This window comes from Somniosus microcephalus, chromosome 4, assembly GCF_052327205.1.
Source record: "Somniosus microcephalus isolate GS21.2 chromosome 4, FLI_Smic_1.0, whole genome shotgun sequence".
Lineage (NCBI taxonomy): Eukaryota > Metazoa > Chordata > Chondrichthyes > Squaliformes > Somniosidae > Somniosus > Somniosus microcephalus.
The window spans coordinates 182,034,602-182,055,773 of NC_140990.1; the positions used below are offsets into that span (position 1 = coordinate 182,034,602).

Genomic DNA, 21,172 nt, shown 5'->3' on the forward strand with positions numbered 1-21,172 from the left:
CACCTATTTTCTAATGGCCTACTTCTGACTAAGCAATTCAAATTTTCACTGCTGCACAGCAGACTTACAAACAAATGGGTTGGGTCAAAATAGTAGGCGGGCATTAAGAGGCGCTACAGATGATCAACGCCAGTGTCAGAATTTGAATTTCTGAGGGCACGGCAGAGCAAGCCACCTCATTCCTCCTGTTGATAATTTTAGTGAGTCAGAGTGAGTACAAAATAAGATTTCTCAAAGAAAAGGCTCACACAAATGCAAAGGGAAGTGGAAATCCAGCAGACTGGGAGAGCTATAAAAAGCAACAAAGGGATACAAAGAAAGTAATAGCTGTAACAAGGGAATACGGGCAACAAACCTGCAAGGAATATCAAGGCTAACAGCAAAAGTTTTTATAAATATATTAAGAGAAAGAGTGGTAAAGGGGAATGTGTGCCCATTAACAACAGATGCAGGCAAGGCTATAATGGACAATAAGGAAATGGCGGACTTGTTAAGTGAGTACTTTGTATCCGCATTCAGAGTGGCATAAAAATAAAATAAAAAAGGTGACTCAACCGTGGCTAACAAGGGAAATTAGGGATAGCATAAGATCCAAGGAGAGGACATATAAATTGGCAAGAAAAAGCAGCAAACCTGAGGATTGGGAGCAGTGTAGGATTCAGCAAAGGAGGACAAAGGGATTAATTAAGAGGGGGAAAATAAGAGTATGAGAGTAAGCTAGCAGGGAACATAAAAACTGACTGTAAAAGCTTCTATAGATATGTGAAGAGAAAAAGATTGGTGAAGTCAAGCGTAGGTCCCTTGCAGTCAGTATCAGGGGAATTTATAATGGGGAACAGAGAAATGGCTGACCAATTAAATACATACTTTGGTTCTGTCTTCACAAAGGAGGACACAAATAAGCTCCCAGAGATGTCGGGGAACATAGGGTCTAATGAGAGGGGGGAACTGAATGAAATCAGCATTTGTAGGGAAATGGTGTTAAGGAAATTGACGGGATTGAAGGCCGATAAATCCCCAGGGCCTGATAATCTACATCCCAGGGTACTTAAGGAAGTGGCCCGAGAAATAGCAGATGCACTGCTTGTCATCTTCCAAAATTCTATAGATTCTGGAACAGTTCCCATAGATTGGAGGGTAGCTAATGTTACCCCACTATGCAAAAAAGGTGGTAGAGAGAAAATGGGGAATTATAAGGGTAAGCCTGACATCAGTAGTGGGGAAAATGCTAGAGTCCAATATAAAAGATGTAATAGCAGAGCACTTGGAAAACAGTGACAGGATCGGACAAAGTCAACATGGATTTACAAAAGGTAAATTGTGCTTGACTAATCTACTGGAATTTTTTGAGGATGTAACTGGTAAAATAGAGAAGGGAGATCCAGTGGATGTGGTGTATTTGGACTTTCAGAAGGCTTTCGATTAGGTCCCACATAAGAGATTAGCGTGTAAAGTTAAGGCACATGGGATTGGGGGCAAGGTATTGACTTGGATAGAGAACTGGTTGGCAGACAGAATGCAAACAGTTGGAATAAACGGGTCTTTTTCCAAGTGGCAGGCAGTGACTAGTGGGGTACCGCAGGGATCGGTGCTCGGACCCCAGCTATTCACAATATATATTAATGATCTAGACGAGGGAACTAGATGTAATATCTCTAAGTTTGCAGAAGACACAAAGCTGGGTGGGCGTGTGTGCTGTGAGGAGGATGCCGAGAAACTCCAGTATGATTTGGACAGGTTGGGTGATTGGGCAGATGTATGGCAGATGCAGTATAATGTGGATAAATGCGAGGTTATCTACTTTGGTGGCAAAAACAGGAAGGCAGATTATCTGAACGGCAATAGATTGGGAAAAGGGGAAGTGCAACGAGACCTGGGTATCCTTGTGCACCAGTCGCTGAAGGTAAGCATGCAGGTGCAGCGGGCGATTAAGAAGGCAAATAGTATGTTGGCCTTCGTAGCGAGAGGATTCGAGTACAGGAACAAGGATGTCTTGCTGCAGTTGTACAGGGCCTTGGTGAGACCACACCTTGAGTATTGTGTGCAGTTTTGGTCACCTTATCTGAGGAAGGATGTTCTTGCCATGGAGGGAGTGCAGCGAAGATTCACCAGACTGATACCTGGGATGGCAGGAATGACGTATGAGGAGAGATTGGGTCGACTGGGCTTATACTTGCTGGAGTTTAGAAGAATGAGAGGGGATCTCATTGAAACTTATAAAATTCTAACAGGACTAGACAGACTAGATTGCAGGAAGGATGTTCCCGATGGCGGGGGAGTCCAAAACCAGGGGTCACAGTCTAAAGATAAGGAGTAAGCCATTTAGGACAGAGATGAGGAGGAATTTCTTTACCCAGAGAGTGGTGAACCTGTGGAATTCTCTACCATAGAAGGCAGTTGAGGCCAATTCATTAAATATATTCAAGAAGGAGTTAGATATATTTCTTAAGGCTAAAGGGATCAAGGGATATGGGGAGAAGGCAGGGACAGGGTACTGAGTTTCGATGATCAGCCATGATCTCATTGAATGGCGGAGCAGGCTTGAGGGGCCGAATGGCCTACTCCTGCTCCTATCTGCTCCTATCTTCTCTGTTTCTATGAAAGGCGGGAAACTCGAGCGGCAGAGCGGGGCTATAAAAAGCTCCAGAGACCAGGTGAGGCTTCAGAGCGTCGGCGGGAAACTCGAGCGGCAGAGCGGGGCTATAAAAGGCCCCAGAGCCCAGGTAAGGTTCACTAATCTCCAAACTCGTAACTCAAAGGGAAGGAGAGAGGTAAAAAATAATCGAAGTGTGACGTCACCAGAAAGCAGGTAAGTGATTGGTTGGTGAGTATTTCTCTCTTTTTAAACATAAACTCTGTGGTTTATAGTTTCTAAGGTGTGATATTCATCATCTAAAATCGGGGCAGAGGGTATTTAAAAATAATATTAATAAATTTAATTAATTACATAGAATGGGAGAGCAGGTGATGTGTTGCTGCTGCAATATGTGGGAGCTGGTGGACACCATTGATGCTCACGGTGATCACATTTGCAGTAAGTGCTGGCTGCTCGAGGAATTCCGGCTCCGTGTTGATGAGCTGGAGTCCGAGCTTCAAACACTGAGACACATCAGGGAGGGGGAGAGTTACCTGGACTCTGTTTCAGGAGGTAGTCACGCCAATTAGAGTAATTAATTCAGATGTAGTCCGTGGCCAGGGACAGGAGGGTGTGACTAGAAGTGAGGCAGGTACGGGGATCCAGGAAGTAGTGTTGGAGGAGCCGCAGCCCTTGCTCTTGTCCAACAGGTTTGAGGCTCTTACTCCCTGTGAGGATGGGAACGGGGACTGCGGGGAGGATGAGCAACCTGGCCACAGCACCATGGAGCAGGGGGTCATTCAAGTGGGGGGAGTTAAAAGAAATGTTGTAGTGGTAGGGGATAGTATCGTTAGGGGGATAGATAGGGTTCTTTGCAGCCGAGAGCGAGAGTCCCGAAGGCTGTGTTGCCTGCCCGGTGCCAGGGTTAAGGACATCTCCTCTGGGCTGGGGAGAAACTTGGAGTGGGAGGGGGAGGACCCAGTTGTCGTGGTCTGTGTTGGTACCAACGACATAGATAGGACAAGGAAAGAGGTTCTGCTGAGGGAGTTTGAGCAGCTAGGGGCCAAATTAAAAAGCAGAACCACAAGGGTAATAATCTCTGGATTACTACCTGAGCCACGTGCAAATTTGGCTAGGGTAAATAAAATTAGAGAGTTAAATGCGTGGCTCAAAGACTGGTGTGGGAGAAATGGGTTTTGCTTCTTGGGACACTGGCATCAGTACTGGGACAGGAGAGAGCTGTTCCGTTGGGACGGACTTCACTTGGCCAGTGCTGGGACCAGAATCCTGGCGAATCGAATAACTAGGGCTGTAGAGAGGGCTTTAAACTAATTAGTGGGGGGGAGGTTTTAAGAGAGCGAAAAATAAAAATGACAGAGGAGAAGGCAATAGAGCAAGGTAGCAGTGGGGGAATTAAAAACCAGAGCATGTCAGGAAGGGACAGAATGTATAATGATAAAGGTAAAGTAGTAAAAGGGGTAAAAGCAGGAATACATTGTCAGAAAACATATTTGAAAGTTCTTTATCTGAATGCACGCAGCATTCGTAACAAAATAGACGAGTTGACGGTACAAATAACTACACATGGGTATGATCTGGTGGCCATTACGGAATAGTTGAGGCTTGTAATAAGGGAACAGCTATAATCATGGGGGATTTTAACTTTCATATTGACTGGACTAATCAAATTGGGCATGGCAGCCTTGAGGAAGAGTTCATAGTGTATTAGGGACGGGTTCCTTGAGCAGTATGTAACTGAACCAACCAGGGGGCAGGCAATCTTAGATCTGGTCCTGTGTAATGAGACAGGATTAATAAAAAATGTCCTAGTAAAGGATCCCCTTGGAATGAGTGACCATAATATGGTTGAATTCCAAAGTCAGTTTGAGGGTGAGAGAGTTGGATCTCAAACCAGCGTACTGAGCTTAAATAAAGGAGACTATGAAGGTATGAGAGTAGAATTGACTAAAGTGGACTGGGAAAACAGATTAAAGTGTAAGACGGTACAAGAGCAGTGGTCTACATTCAAGGAGATATTTCACATCTTTCAAGATAAATATATTCCACTGAGGAAAAAGGGGAGTAAAAGAAAAGACAGCCATCCGTGACTAAGTAAAGTAATAAAGGATAGTATCCGACTGAAAACAAGGGCATATAAAGTAGCCAAATCTAGTGGGAGGATAGAAGATTGGGAAGCATTTAAAAGCCAGCAAACAATAACTAAAAGATTAATTAAGAAAGGGAAGATAGATTATGAAAGTAAACTAGCAAAAAATATAAAAACAGATAGCAAGAGTTTCTACAGCTATATAAAAAGAAAAAGGGTGGCTAAAGTGATCGTTGGTCCCTTAGAGGATGGGACCGGGAAACTAGTGGTGGGGAACATGGAGATGGCAAAGACGCTGAACAAATATTTTGTATCAGTCTTTACAGTAGAGGGCACTAAAAATATCCCAACACTGGACAAACAGGGGGCAATGGGGGGAGGAGCTAAACACGATTAAAATCACTAAGGAGATGGTACTCGGTAAAATAATGGGACTTAAGGCGGATAAATCCCCCGGACTTGATGGCCTACATCCTAGGGTCTTGAGAGAAGTGGCGGTAGGGATTGTGGATGCATTGGTGATTATTTTCCAAAACTCCCTGGACTCAGGAAAAGTCCCGGCAGATTGGAAAACTGCTAATGTAACACCCTTATTTAAGAAGGGAAGTAGACAAAAAGCTGGAAACTATAGACCAATTAGCCTAACATCTGTGGTTGGCAAAATGTTGGAGTCCATTATTAAGGAAACAGTAACAGAGCATTTGGATAAACATAATTTAATCGGACAGAGTCAGCATGGTTTTATGAAGGGGAAGTCATGTTTGACAAATTTGCTCAAATTCTTTGAGGATGTAACATACAGGGTAGATAAAGGGGAACCAGTGGATGTAGTGTATTTGGACTTCCAAAAGGCATTTGACAAGGTTCCACACAAAAGATTACTGATCAAGATAAAAAATCACGGGATTGGGGGTAATATACTGGCATGGGTGGAAGATTGGCTATCTAACAGAAAACAGAGAGTTGGGATAAATGGTTCGTTCTCGGGCTGGCAATCAGTAACTAGTGGTGTTCCGCAGGGGTCAGTGCTGGGACCCCAACTCTTTACAATCGATATTAACGATTTGGAGGAAGGGACCGAGTGCAACATATCCAAGTTTGCTGACGATACAAAGATGGGAGGGAAAGCAGTGAGTGAGGACATAAAAAACCTGCAAAAGGACATAGACAGGCTAAGTGAGTGGGCAGAGATTTGGCAGATGGAATATAATATTGGAAAGTGTGAGGTTATGCACTTTGGCAGAAAAAATCCAAGAGCAAGTTATTATCTAAATGGAGAGAAACTGCAAAGTGCTACAGTACAAAGGGATCTGGGGGTCCTGGTGCATGAAACACAAAAAGTTAGTATGCAGGTGCAGCAGGTGATCAGGAAGGCCAATGGAATCTTGGCTTTTATTGCAAGGGGGATGGAGTATAAAAACAGGGAAGTCTTGCTGCAGTTATACAGGGTATTGGTGAGGCCACACCTGGAATACTGCGTGCAGTTTTGGTTTCCATATTTAAGAAAAGATATACTTGCTCTCGAGGCGGTTCAGAGAAGGTTCACTCGGTTGATTCCGGAGATGAGGGGGTTGACGTATGAGGAAAGGTTGAGTAGGTTGGGCCTCTACTCATTGGAATTCAGAAGAATGAGAGGCGATCTTATCGAAACATATAAGATTGTGAGGGGGCTTGATCGGGTGGATGCGGTGAGGATGTTTCCACTGATGGGTGAGATTAGAACTAGGGGGCATAATCTTAGAATAAGGGGCTGCCCTTTCAAAACTGAGATGAGGAGGAACTTCTTCACTCAGAGGGTAGTAAATCTATGGAATTTGCTACCCCAGAGAGCTGTGGAAGCTGCAACATTAAATAAATTTAAAATGGAGATAGACAGTTTCCTAGCAGATAAGGGAATTAGGGGCTACGGGGAGAGGGCAGGGAAGTGGACGTGAGTCTAGATTCGGATCAGCCATGATCCTATTGAATGGCGGAGCAGGCCCGAGGGGCCATATGGCCTACTCCTGCTCCTACTTCTTATGTTCTTATATTTGTGATACAAAGGAACCTAAAAATGCCATAGGAAGGAACTTAGTACAAGCAAAAAAAACGTAATGGAGAAAATAATGGGACTTAAGATAGACAAATCTCCAGGACCTGATAGTTTCCATCCCAGAGTATTAAAGAAATAAGGAAATTACAAATGTGTTAGTCATAATTTTTGAAAGTTCTCTAGATTCAGGAATTGTGCCTTTTATTGGAAAAGAGGGAAAAATCAGGAGACAACAGAATGTCAGTTTAACGTCATTTACGGGGAAGTTATGAGCATCTATCATCAAGGATAGTAGCGAGAAAGGATCTTGGCTCGGAAGATCAAGAAGTAGAATCAGTATGAGTGGAGATAAGGAATAACAAGGGGCAGAAAACACTGGTAGCAGTAGTGTATAGGCCCCAAAACAGTAGCTATACCGTTCGATAAAATATTCATCAAGAACTAGTAGGAGCTTGCAACAAAGGTAATGCACTAATCTTGGAGGACTTTAATCTTCATATAGACTGGACAAATCAAATTGGCAAAGGTAGTCTGGAGGACGAGTTCATGGAATGCATTCGGGACAGTTTCCAAGAACAATATGTCATGGAACCAACCAGGGAACAGGCTATTTTAGATCTTGTATTGTGTAATGAGACAATTAGCAATCTCATAGTAAAGGATCCTCTGGGGCAGAGTGATCATAATATGATAGAATTTCACCTTAATTTTGAGAGTGACTTGCCTAAAAACTAGAGTCTTAAACTTAAATAAAGCCCATTACATCAGTATAAGGGGCAAGTTGGTTAAGGTAGATTGGAAAAATAGATTAAAAGGTATGGCGGTAGATAAGCAGTGGCTAGCATTTAAAGAAATATTTCATAATTCTCAACAAAAATACATTCCATTGAGAAACAAAAACTCCATGGGAAAAGTGATCCAACCATGGCTAACTAAAGAGTTAAGGATAGCATTAGATTGAAAGAAGAAGCTTATAATGTTGCAAAGAATAATAGTAAGCCTGAGGGTTGGGAGAGTTTCAGAAACCAGCAAAGGTTGACCAAAAAATTGATAAAAAGGGAAAAAATAGAATGAGAGAAAACTAGCAAGAAATATAAAAGCAGATTGTAAGAGCTTCTACAAGTATGTAAAAAGGAAGAGAGTAGCAAAAGTAAACATTGGTCCCTTAGAGGCTGAGACAGGAGAAATTATTATGGGGAATAAGGAAATGGCAGAAACGTTAAACACATATTTTGTATCTGTCTTCGCAGTAGAAGACACAAAAAGCATACCAAAAAATGGTGGGGAACCAAGGGTCTACTGAGGGTGAGGAAATTAACGTAATTAATATAAGTAGAGAAAAAGTACTGGAGAAACTAATGGGACTAAAAGCTGACAAATCCCCTGGACCTGACAGCCTACATCCTAGGGTTCTAAAAGAGGTGGCTGAAGAGATAGTGGATGCATTGGTTTTGATCTTCCAAAGTTCCCTAGATTCTAGAATGGTCCCAGCGGATTGGAAGGTCACAAATGTAACCCCGCTATTCAAGAAAGGAGGGAGAGAAAAAACAGGGAGCTACAGGCCAGTTAGCCTGACATCAGTCATCGGGAAAATGCTGGAATCCATTGTTAAGGAAGTGGTATCAGGGCACTTCGAAAATCATAATATGATTAGGCAGAGTCAACATGGTTTTATGAAAGGGAAATCGTGTTTGACAAATTTATTAGAGTTTTTTGAGGATGTAACTAGCAGGGTAGATAAAGGGGAACCAGTGGATGTAATATATTTGGATTTCCAAAAGGCATTTGATAAAGTGCCACATAAAAGGTTATTGCACAAGATTAGGGCTCATGAGGTTGGGGATAATATAGCATGGATAAAGGATTAGTTAACTGACAGAACAGAGAGTAGGGATAAACGGATCTTTTTCAGGTTGGCAGGCTGTAACTAGTGAGATGCCGCAAGGATTAGTGTTGGGGCCTCAGCTATTTACAATCTATATTAATGACCTAGATGAAGGAACCGAGTGTAATGTATCCAAGTTTGCTGATGATACAAAGCTAGGTGGGACAGTAAGCTGTGAGGAGAACACAAAGGGGTCGATTTTCCCGAAGCTGTCGGGAAGAAGGCGGGACTACAACTTTCGGGTTTTAGTCCCGCCTACATTGACGTCCGGCCAAGCCGCACGATTTTCCCTTGATTGACCTTGTTGAGCCCGCTCAGCGGGCTCAGCAGGCCAAACAAGGGACACCCAGCAACAGGTGACATCACAGACTGCAATTACATCTGTCAAGAGTTTTTGACAGATGAAATATCAGTGTTTCACAGCTGTTTCAAGCTGTGAAACACTGACAGTCTGAGTTCTGACATGAGTCCTTCTGCACAGACTCGGTTAGAACTCACACAGGCACTCAAAGCTGAAGGCTGTCACTTTTCACAGATCGCAGCCGTTCAGCTTTAAGTGCCAGGTGAGTGATGGACTCCCGACGGCTACAGGAAGAAAGGCTGTGAAGGTAAGTACAGGTAAGTAAAAGTTCTTTACACTTTAGACACACCAAACACACTTACCTTTGCACTCATGCACCCATCACTCACCTGAGCGCCGACATCGCGACCCCTCCAACTCCTTCAACCCGACGGCCTGCCTGCTCTAACCTGGCGTGGTTTGGAGCCGTCGGGAAACCCACACGAAACCCCTCAAAATAGTGATTAGGCTAAAAACTGCCTGCTAACTACCTGTTAACAGGCAGTTAATTGGCACTAATCCCTTCCCGCCTGGGGTCGGCGGGTCCCAGTGCGGGGCAGGTACCCGCTGCCTCTGAAAGTTGCGTGGAGCGGGGTTTTGAGCGGGATGGTGTCGGGACCCCCGAAATTGGGATTTCCCCCCCACACACGCCTGAAACCCCGCCTGATGGCTCCACGAAAATCGACCCCAAAGAGTCTGCAAAGGGATATAGATAGACTAAGTGAGTGGGCAATAAAGTGGCAGATGGAGTATAATGTAGGGGAAATGTAGGAAGAATAGAAAAACTGCATATTTTTTAAATGGTGAGAAACTTTCAAATGTTGGTGTTCAGAGAGATTTTGGTGTCCTTGGGCAAGAAACACAGAAAGCTAGCATGCAGGTACAGCAAGCAATAAGGAAGGCAAATGGCATGTTGACCTTTATTGCAAGGGGGTTGGAGTATAAGAGTAAGGAAGTCTTGCTACAATTGTACAGGGCCTTGGTGAGACCACACCTGGAGTACTGTGCACAGTTTTGGTCTCCTTATCTAAGGAAGGATATACTTGCCTTGGAGGCGGTGCAACAAAGGTTCAATAGATTGATTCCTGGGATGAGAGGGTTGTCCTATGATGAGAGATTGTGTAGAATGGGCCTATACTCACTGGAGTTTAGAAGAATGAGAGGTGATCTCATTGAAACATACAAGATTCTGAAGGGGATTGACAGGGTAGATGCTGAGAGGTTGTCTGGAACTAGGGGGCATAGTCTCAGGATAAGGGGCCGGCCATTTAAGACTGAGATGAGGAGGAATTTCTTCACTCAGAGGGTTGTGAATCTTTGGAATTCTCTGCCCCAGAAGGCTGTGCATGCTGAGTCTTTGAGTATGTTCAAGGCTGAGATAGATAGATTTTTGGACTCCAGAGGAATCAAGGGATATGGAGATCGGGCGGGAAAGTGGAGTTGAGGTCGATGATCAGCCATGATCTTATTGAATGGCGGAGCAGGCTCGAGGGGCCGTATAGCCTACCCCTGCTCTTATTTCTTATGTTCTTATCAGAGGCAGAGTGACTGAGCACTTGGATAAGAATGAGCTGATCAAAGAATGCCATCATGGATTTGTGAAGGATAGATCACGTCTGACTAATCTAGTCACATTTTTTGAGAAGGTCACTAGCATGGTGGATAGGGGAGTGTCTACAGATCTTGTCTATATGGACTTCTAGAAGGCATTTGATAAGGTTCTACACAAGAGATTATTAGCAAAAATTAAAGCGCATGGAATTGGAGGTAACCTAGTGACGCGGGTTAGTAATTAGTTGGGAGTTTGGAGACAGAGAGTAGGCATTAAGGGAACGCTATCTGATTGGTGGGATGTGACAAATGGTGTTCCCCAGGGATCTGTACTGGGCCTCAGCTTTCACCTTACATATTAATGACTTGGGTGAAGGAAGAGAGAGTTGCATATCCAGTGTTGCAGATGATAAAACAGTAGATTGTGTAGATGGGAGAAGGAAGTTACAAAAGGGACATAGACAGACTAATTGAGTGGGAAAAACTATGGCAGATAGAGTTCAATGTGGTGAAGTGTGAGGTCATTCCCTTTGGAACTGAGAAAGAAAAAGCACAATATTTTCTTAATGGTGAGAGACTAGGAGCTTGCATTTATGTAGTGCCTTTCACAGCCTTAGGATGTGCGAAAACACTTCACAGCAAATGATTTATTTCTGAAGTGTAGTCACTGTTGTAATGTAGGTTAGCAGTAGCTAATTTGCACACAAGGTCCCACAAACAGCAATGAGATCGGTGTTTTTGGCCAGGACACTGGGAGAATGCCCCTGTTCCTCTTCGAATAGTGTGGTGGGATCTTTTAAATCCAGTACTGCACTGGAGTGTCAGCCTAGATTTTGTGCTCAAGTCTCTGAAATGGGCTATTGAACCCACAACCTTCTGACTCAGAGGCGACAGTGCTACCACTGAGCCACAGTCACATCACATTGCACTGAACTAAAATAACTACATGTTTCATATCGGCATTTGTTGGAATTACTTGAATAGGACTTTGGGCACCTTTGCTCAGTATCCAGAACTTTAAATAATGACTTAGTCTTGGTACTACGCTCAATGAAAGCTTTCCACTGAAAGAGGTTTCAAATATCTGGAAACAATAGTGAACTTTAAAGCCTTGCGAGTTAACGATTGATTAGCTGATCTGAGTGATGTGTGAAATGGAAATGCAAAAAAAACATGATTTCTTATCAATTTAATATTTTGGGTTATGCCTGCTGATTTAATCACCTATACTAGTAATTGCAATTTTTATGGTTAAGAAAAAGACTTAATATTTTTTCATTTGCGACTCTTCTGACAGTTAGATTACTTGCAGGTCACATCCATTTGATCTGCTCCACAGAACAAGTGTGAAGTAGTTAGGCAGCACCGACCAATTCAGGAAATGTCTTGTTGGCGTGGTATCATACCCTACAAGATTCCAAAAGGGAAGATGGGATGGGAGGAACTGTTTACCCCTTTTAGTGGTAAAAGGACCAAAGTGCTGGCATTTAAAGAAAGAGAGCTTGAAGATTTACAACATCTGTGATTGTCGCCCCCCCCCCCCCACCCCCCCACACTGGTTGACAGGATGTGGAATGTAGACATTGTAAATCTGGTATCACAAGCAACAACTTTGCCATTTTCTAAAACACTGGTATTTTGGCGAGTGCTGCTGACAGTTAAATGCCATGAGACTGCGAAGTATCACACTACAAACACATAAGCTGCATAGGAACTTGAGAAGGCTGATCTAGCCCTTTGTGCATGCAGTACTCATGAGGAAAATTGTGCTTGACTAATCTACTGGAATTTTTTGAGGATGTAACTGGTAAAATAGAGAAGGGAGAACCAGTGGATGTGGTGTATTTGGACTTTCAGAAGGCTTTTGATAAGGTCCCGCATAAGAGATTAGCGTGTAAAGTTAAGGCACATGGGATTGGGGGCAAGGTATTGACTTGGATAGAGAACTGGTTGGCAGACAGAAAGCAAAGAGTTGGAATAAACAGGTCTTTTTCCGAGTGGCAAGCAGTGACTAGTGGAGTACCGCAGGGATCGGTCCTTGGGCCCCAGCTATTCACAATATATATTAATGATCTAGACAAGGGAACTAGATGTAATATCTCCAAGTTTGCAGACGACACAAAGTTAGGTGGGCATGTGTGCTGTGAGGAGGATGCCAAGAAACTCCAGGATGATTTGGACAGGTTGGGTGTTTGGGCAAAAGCATGGCAGATGCAATATAACGTGGATAAATGCAAGGTTGTCCACTTTGGTGGCAAAAACAGGAAGGCAGATTATTATCTGAATGGCAATAGATTGGGAGAAAGGGGAGTGCAACGAGACCTGGGTCTCCTTGTGCACCAGTCGCTGAAGGTAAGCATGCAGGTGTAGCAGACGGTTAAGAAGGCAAATGGCATGTTGGCCTTCGTAGCGAGAGGGTTTGAGTACAGGAACAAGGATGTCTTGCTGCAGTTGTACAGGGCCTTGGTGAGACTACATCTTGAGTATTGTGTGCAGTTTTGGTCGCCTTATCTGAGGAAGGACGTTCTTACCATGGAAGGAGTTCAACGAAGATTCACCAGGCTGATACCAGGGATGGCAGGAATGACATATGAGGAGAGATTGGGACAATTGGGCTTGTACTCGCTGGAGTTTAGAAGAATGAGAGGGGATCTTATTGAAACTGATAAAATTCTGACAGGACTAGACAGACTAGATGCAGGAAGGATGTTCCCGATGGTCGGGGAGTCCAGAACCAGGGGTCACAGTCTAAGGATAAGGGGTAGGCCATTTAGGACAGAAATGAGGAGGAATTTCTTCACCCAGAGAGTGGAATTCTCTACCACAGAAGGCAGTAGAGGCCAATTCATTAAATATATTCAAGAAGGAGTTGGATATATTTCTTAAGGTTAAAGGGATCAAGGGGTATGGGGAGAAAGCAGGGACCGGGTACTGAAATTGGATGATCAGCCATGATCGCATTGAATGGCGGAGCAGGCTCGAGGGGCCGAATGGCCTACTCCTGCTCCTATCTTCTATGTTTCTATGAAAGAAAAATAATTTTGCTCCATCACACTGACATCATACAGCAACTTTCACTGATTTTCCTCAATTGATTAAAATCAACTGTTTCTTGCAGTTGAAATTCGACCACATTTATAGGTACCAATATGATATTTTGATAAACACCTGAACTTTTCAGTTACCCAGTCAGCACCACCATGACACATATCACAGGACCATCTCCTCATATATATACAATTAAACAGCATATAAGCACATCACTCACATGTCAAAGCATCAGGAAATTATTTTAGGAATGTACCAGACCAATGGCCAAACCCAACTTCCATTCAAGTTCACGCCAGTGTCAAGGACCCAGCATTGGGAGATAGGCTTGATGATCATCTGGGACCATTTTGAAATGGTTCATATGTGGCCTCAGCAATCATCTCCTGTCAACGCAATGCTAGCAATTAAAGAGCCAGTTTATAGACAAACTGTATTGTTGCAAAGGATGTTTGCTGTTCAGAACTGCATCTCAAATCCACTTGCTCTGTAGCTGGAAACTCAGGGCACAGTTTGAGGGAAGTGGCAAAGAAGCATCAGATCCTGGTGAGTTCTAATCTTCTTAAGGCAGGCAAAACTTGCTCGAAGGGACACTGCAAAAGTAAAATACTAACAAGGCTTGTGGGGAAACATCCTTTGCTGGTGTCTCTGGATCTGTTGTTATAACTTGGGGTGTGGGGATTCACCCAGGGAGTAAATGCACCACCTAGCATGGTGCTGTGTAGACTAGGAAGACCTAGCTTTAAAGCAACTTGAGACGTTTCTGTCTACATTAAAGGCACTAAATAAATGGAAGTGGTTGTTGCTGATTGTGCTGAGTTTGTGATTTCAGGTGAAGCAGCAATGGAGGTCCTACAACTGGCCAGAATATGAGCACGGTTATTGAGAGAGAAAGAAAACAACTGGGAATCTAGTACTTGATCATTCCCTAGTGCCCTCCACTGGGATTTCTTGAGTGTGGAGTAGGGCAAGGATAGGATCACGAGATGCCTTCTACCTCCAAATGGTCTGCTGACTCTTGCTGTCCCACAAGAAGAACGACCACTTGGGCAATGTTGTCTCTTGAGAGTCAGCACTGACAAGAGTAATGGAGAAAAGCATAGTTTCCCTGCACTAAACAGTATCCAATCAAGATGAAGGAAAGTTGACCTACTTCCCAGCCTCTGCCAAGTGGAAGTGTGCAAGAGTAATGCAGAGTGATTCACCATTTGCTTTCTCAAGAAAAACACGGGTACCTGCACTCTCAGCACAGCTGTTTTCAGAAACCTACCACTGGATGAATATTTGAAGCACAAACCTATGTCCAGCCTTCCTGTGCAAGCAACATTGCCAATGCCAATAACCAAACTGAATCAATCCTGGTGTAACCACCACACAATCAAACTTACAAACAGGCCGTACTTGCAATGCAACAAATTTGGGAAACCTTTCAAAATGGAGCACAGACGCACACAAGTAGGCATCTGAATGCTTGAGTGCCCTTTCCTTGAATCAATGACCCCCTAAACAATCTAACTGTAGTCAATGGTAAACACTATTAAAGAACGATAAAGTATAAACACAGTGGGTTACCTTCTGCCGTGCCCGAGATGCCATCTGCTTTGAAATTACTGGTGCTCTTCTTCCTGCGATGTTTCTTCCTGTTGGCATGGGGTGAAGGTGGGGGCTCTAGCTTGGGACTGGTGGTGCTTGATATACTGGGGCTTGAACATACAGAGTCTCCCAGGCCAGTATCTTCAAAAGAAAACCCCCAAAAAAACATCATGAGAAATGATTCAGTGCAATGATTTTTGAACACTTCCAACACATGAACAATACATGCTCTAAAGGCAAATCCTAACTCCAGCTACTGGGCTTGACATATAGAATACTGGCATTATACACATGGCTTCAGTCCTCCAAAGTATTTTATATGCATATGGGAAAATAATGAATGATTTTTTTCACAGCCTTCCTGGAGTCAATAAAGATGCGGAAGGTTTTGAGTGGCCAACTGTGCTTGGATGTATTCCTGGGGTTTCATCACATGACCTCCTGCCTCCAACCGCCCTGCCCCCATGCTCCCGTCATTGGTCGCCCACCATGTCCTTGCGGCACATCGCCTTCCCAGGCCAACTGGAAGGCAAACAGGCTGTTAATTACCTGGTTGGATGATGCTCGGCTGTCCGTCAAACAGCCTTTTTAGCCTGTCTCCAATACTTTTATAACTAATTAATGTTCAAAGAAAATGAAAAAATATATATTTTTAATGTCCCTACGGTTTTCCTCCTGGGTTGCTCGTAGTAGTGTCGTGGAGATTCATCTTCAATTTCCAGAGACTTCAGGACAATCCTGGAGGACTGGCAACCCGAGGAAGATTTGAAAGGAGTTAGGGTAGCGGTCCTGCCACCTCGTGTAGATTCCAGTACATGGTTGCCACTGTAAGCCTATAGCTTCTTTGTTTTATATTGTAAGTTGGCTGAAGAATAGGGGATAGACCTACAAGTGGGGGACAACATGCAGTTGCTTCATTCAGATGCACAGCTATAGGCCTGGCAGGCTAGCAACAGCAGCACTCCTCAGGGTCTAATTACCGCAGAATGTTGTGTAAAAGTGTGAACTTCATGCGGATTTTTACAACCAGTAAACTTGGGGCTGAGAGTTACCAAGAATCTTTTGGTGGCTGCTGTAATATGTGGCTTTCATACTGGCCACGATCAATGCAGCACACTTCATGATAACTTACAACAAAGACACATGTTGGTACTAAGCCATGCAGGAACTGAAGAACCCAGGTTCAGTCTCTGGTCTCTGCTGGTCTTAGTCAAGGTGACAGTGTAGGCACCAAAGTTGGCCTCAATCTTTCCAGGGGGGCAGGGAATAAGAGGACAGTTTGTGTCAAGTTTGTTGTAAAATCATATCCTCACTGAGACAACGTTATGTTGAAACCATCATTCCTTTAAATAGGCATCACCTATTATTTTCAAATCATTGTGCATTACACAGTATGCTGTGTAATTATCAATTTCTAGACTCAGTACTGATATATCAACCTGGTTTGAAGCCAAAGAAAATGTTAGCTATAATTGGAAGTATATATAATCTTACACACAAAATGTGCACATAATTTACAAAGAAAAGGAACATACAGCCAAAAGGCCAGGATTTGCTATATAGTTCTGCATTAAACCGAGCCAGAAACCTTGAAAATGGCCCTGATGAAACAAGCACAGAACAAGGAAAGATTACCAGACCCACCACTATAAGTTCAGCTAAAAGCTTGTTTATTAGCTAAACCTGTACTGAAAACTCCAAATACTGTCTTTAACAGTCAATTAGCTCAATGAGAAGTTGTACAACTTAAATCAGTTAAGTTAGACGGATGACCCTAAGCTTCTGCAGAGTCCTCCCACTCTCTGCTTGTTCCAAAGTTTCCTTTCAGATCTCTCTTTAGGCGGTCCTACCATATCAGCTTGGTCTTCCTTCCATGTCGCCTTTTCACAGACACTGGTGGGGGAGAGCTTGTTAATCTGGGCAATACTTGAGCTGGTATAGATAGTCAAGTATGTATTGGCCATTGGTCATGTAATTTTCGGCACAAGTATCCATGGGCATTGGCCATTTCTTTCCCAAGGCCTTAGTGTCATAGTAATCCTTTGGACTATGGTTGAACCTGAGATCACAAAGCATTATGAAACCTTAGAATTCATCCCCATGATAAGGAAGTTCAAAACCAAGGAGACCTACATCTTAAGCATCCATGTAATGTACAAATATCTCAAGAAAACAGGTCGCAATCATATTCTCGCAGAGAAAATAGGGAAGGGTCATACAAGATTGGCTTGATGGATCAGAGTGTTCATAGGTCAGAACATTGACATAGAACATATACTTGGACCTGCAAATCCCTATAGGGCAAGTCCCCCAACTCACATCACCGAAGGGGGAAGGTAGCAGCAGGCTCAAGACTGGCACAGGCAGAGGCTTGGGACCTTCTGGTTGGGAATGGTGCTTGGCATATATTTCTGGGCAGGGAGCTGGTGGATTGCAGAGGAAACAGAAAGAAGGAAACTAAAAATAGAGAAAACAATATAATTCAAATAGTTTGATATCATAAGGACATTTATTTAAAGTCGATGATTACAATGGTAAGCTATAAATCCCAGCACTCAAGAAGTGACTCTTAGTCACCAGGTATTAAAATACTACAGAATAGATTCACCCATCTAGTGTTCTCAATGGGGAGCCATGTTCAGAGAGAGCAGGGAGAATTGGAACTCCAACGATGCTCTCTTTGAGCGTGTTTCCCCAGTAGGAGAGCAGATTGGTGAACTTACCCTCACAGGTCACTTCTGGATGGGACCCCAACAGCTCTTCAGACACTATGCCCACCTTCTGTATTGTGTATTGCTACTGATGAAATCTCCCATTTGAACTGTAACACTCTTATATTACACACACTCGTATGGCAACCAAGCTCTCCCCTTCCCCCAAGTCTTGCATCACATGTTATGAAGAGGGCGTGGACAGCATCCTGTCACTCACGTTCTGATGAAAGGTCATCGACCTGAAACGTTAACTCTGTTTCTCTCTACACAGATGCTGCCTGACCTGCTGAGTATTTCCAGCATTTTCTGTTTGTATTTCGGATTTCCAGCATTCGCGGTATTATGCTTTTGCTATCCTCTTACTCACTCCTGGGTAGTCATTATTCCATTTGTGAACTACCTGAACCCCTCAATTACATTACACAAGTCACTCACTGCTCACTGTATTGTCTGAAGGGATTCTCCTAAGAACAGCACTGACAACTGACACAGAAAATGCATTACTGTTCACTGGCATTGTATTCACTGAACCCCAAGCTGTGCGGGATTTGAAATATGTACATTGCTTGGAACTGATGTGGAGGATTATTTTTAAAAATTGTGACAAGGTGATGTTGAGTTGCAATGAATCTTTACATCACTTACGATAATATCTCCTCAAAGTGTTTTGCTGTATTTCATAGTGAATGATATTACAATTTGAACAGATCAAAGGAGAAGGATGATTCACAGGGGAATTATTTTTGGAATCCATTTATCGACAAACTACTTATTCAAAATGTTTACGTCTAATTGAAAATAATAATTAGATTTTTTAAAACTATTTTCCTAATATATGCATTATAAATAAATATACAAGAAGTTATCAGATCAGAGCCCCAAGCCCCAGCACAGTGAGTGTATTATTATTCTCTATTAATACAGAACACCATAGACAAACTTTGATCCTGTTCAGAAACAGTTGAACAATTGTGTCTCTCTGGGTGTTTTGTTGATCTCCATTATACTCCATTTAAGCTCTAATGACACTGCAGTCAAATAATTCCCACTAGTCCCCTCAAAAAAATTCACAAACGCTACGTGCTTTGATACCTCCCCTCCAATTGAAAACATGCATTTACCACTGCCCTAAACGATTATCACTCAGTGTAGCATTTGGGTGGTGCAATTCCATTCTTTAAATGCCCTTAGGGGCTGCGTTCTACACCTTACAAACACTGCTACACTCAGGACTTGGTTGTATGTACAGCTGGAAGCAAGAAATGCGTTGGCATAGAGGCTTGAAGCACATCCCTGGAGTTGCCACATATGAGCACCAAGATGTTATCTTTCCATGCAAGATTACTTTTATTACACATTACAGCAGGAAAGATTCACTCTTCTAATGGACTGCATTGGTAGGGCTACACAGAACAGATCATTCATTTTTTTTTAAACTTGCTACAATTTCCTTTTAGGGGTACGTTACCCTTACTATAGTCAGCCATGGCTCAGTGGCTAGCACTCTCGCCTTGGAGCCAGAAGGCAGTGGGTTCAAGTCCCACTTCAGCACTTGAGCACATAATCTAGGCTGACACTCCCAGTGCAGTACTGAGGAAGTGCTGCACTGTCGGAGGTGCCATCTTTTGGATGAGACGTTAAACCGAGGCCTCGTCTGCTCTCTTAGGTGGATGTAAAAGATCCCATGGCACTATTTCGAAGAAGAGCAGGGATGTTCTCCCTGATGCCCTGGCCAATATTTATCGCTCAATTACATATATTACAGATAATCTGCTTTAGTCACTATTGTAATGTAGGAAAGAAGGCAGCCAATTTGCTGTTTGTGAGAGTACTTCATTGACTGTAAAGCACTTTGGGACATCCTGAGGTTGTGAAAGGCACTATATAAATGCAAATTCTTTTTTTTATATAGTATAGAGGCTTTTAATTGAAATTATAGCTGTTATGAGAACTCTGTCTCTCCAGTGTTTGATCCTCAGATGAGGAAATTAATCCTAAAGGAGTAACTTGTATTTGTCGTCCTTTTGATTCTGTTCTGTCAGGTCTGGGCAGATAGTTCTAAAACTGATATCCCATTTATGTTACCCTACTGCCAGTGCAGCCCTGATCGCAGTGGCAGTGTTATAAGGTGGATGAGTGGCTCTGACATTAAAGATGTGGTTTATGCCAGCAATTCTGATGACAGCACTGTCCTCCCCTCCTCTCCCCCGTGACAATATAAATATTACCACTGGAGGTGCGGGCAGCCATCTTTGCTGTCCACCAGAGGGCCTCATACAGGCCAGTGATGTAAGCATCAGCCACAGGGTGAAGTACAGTGGCCAGAAACAAGGTTACAAACCGTAAAATAACTACAATGTGTACACTAGTAAGGAACATAGGAACAGAGTAGGTCGTTCAGCCCCTCGAGCCTGTTCCGCCATTCAATTAGATCATGGATGATCTGTATCTTAACTCCATTTACCCGCCTTGGTTTCGTAACCCTTAATACACTTACCTAACAAAAATCTATCAATCTCAGTTTTTAAACTTTCAATTGACCCCCCAGCCACAACAGATTTTTGGGGGAGAGAGTACCAGATTGCCACCACCCTGGTGGTCAGGAAGAAGTGCTTCGTGACATCACCACTGAACGACCTAGCTCTAATTTCAAGGTTATGTCCCCTTGTTCTTCTGCTGTTCCGGCTGACATCAAGACCGCCCCAACTCATACAAAGAAGACAGTTCCCACTGCACCGAGATCCTGAGGCACTATTCACAAGAGGTTCTGCGATGGAAATAGGCCAATAGATTAGCGTTTAGAGCTCACCACAATTAGATTGTGTTAATCATTGGGAGTCGGGAGAGAAACACAAATAGCAAAACAAACACTGGAACTGAAACAGAGCAGCAGCAAAGAGTTTAAGCAAGTCTTCGAGTCCAGAGTTTGGCACTGGTAAAGAAATCCTGAACCTTTCCATTCCAGTGCTTTTGTCCCTTTCCCCCCCAATTTTCTTCATTCCTCTCTTCAAGGCACTGACTTTTTCTGGGATATAGTTCCACGGACATCAGCTTCCCTCTAGTAGCTTACATGAGTGATCATTCTTCATCTGTGCATATAAACTGTGAGCATCGACAACATAAGAACATAAGAAACAGGAGCAGGAGTAGGCCAATCGGCCCCTCAAGCCTGCTCCGCCATTCAGTAAGATCATGGCTGATCCAATCTTGGCCTCAACACCACTTTCCCGCTCTCTCCTCACACCCCTGGACTCCCCTGTAGTTCAAATGTCTGTCAATCTCCGCCTTGAATATATTCAGTGACTCCGCCTCCACAGCTCTCTGGGG

The 21,172-nt window shown here is 43.4% G+C and overlaps 1 protein-coding gene across 1 annotated transcript in view; it reads right to left on the reverse strand.

The window, feature by feature from the left end:
• agap1 (ArfGAP with GTPase domain, ankyrin repeat and PH domain 1) overlaps window positions 1–21,172 on the reverse strand; it is a 585,448-nt gene that overhangs the window by 256,063 nt on the left and 308,213 nt on the right. The window contains exon 11 of the mRNA XM_085984196.1: window positions 15,111–15,272. Coding sequence (XP_085840322.1) covers window positions 15,111–15,272 — 162 coding nt within the window. The remainder of the gene's footprint in view (window positions 1–15,110; window positions 15,273–21,172) is intronic.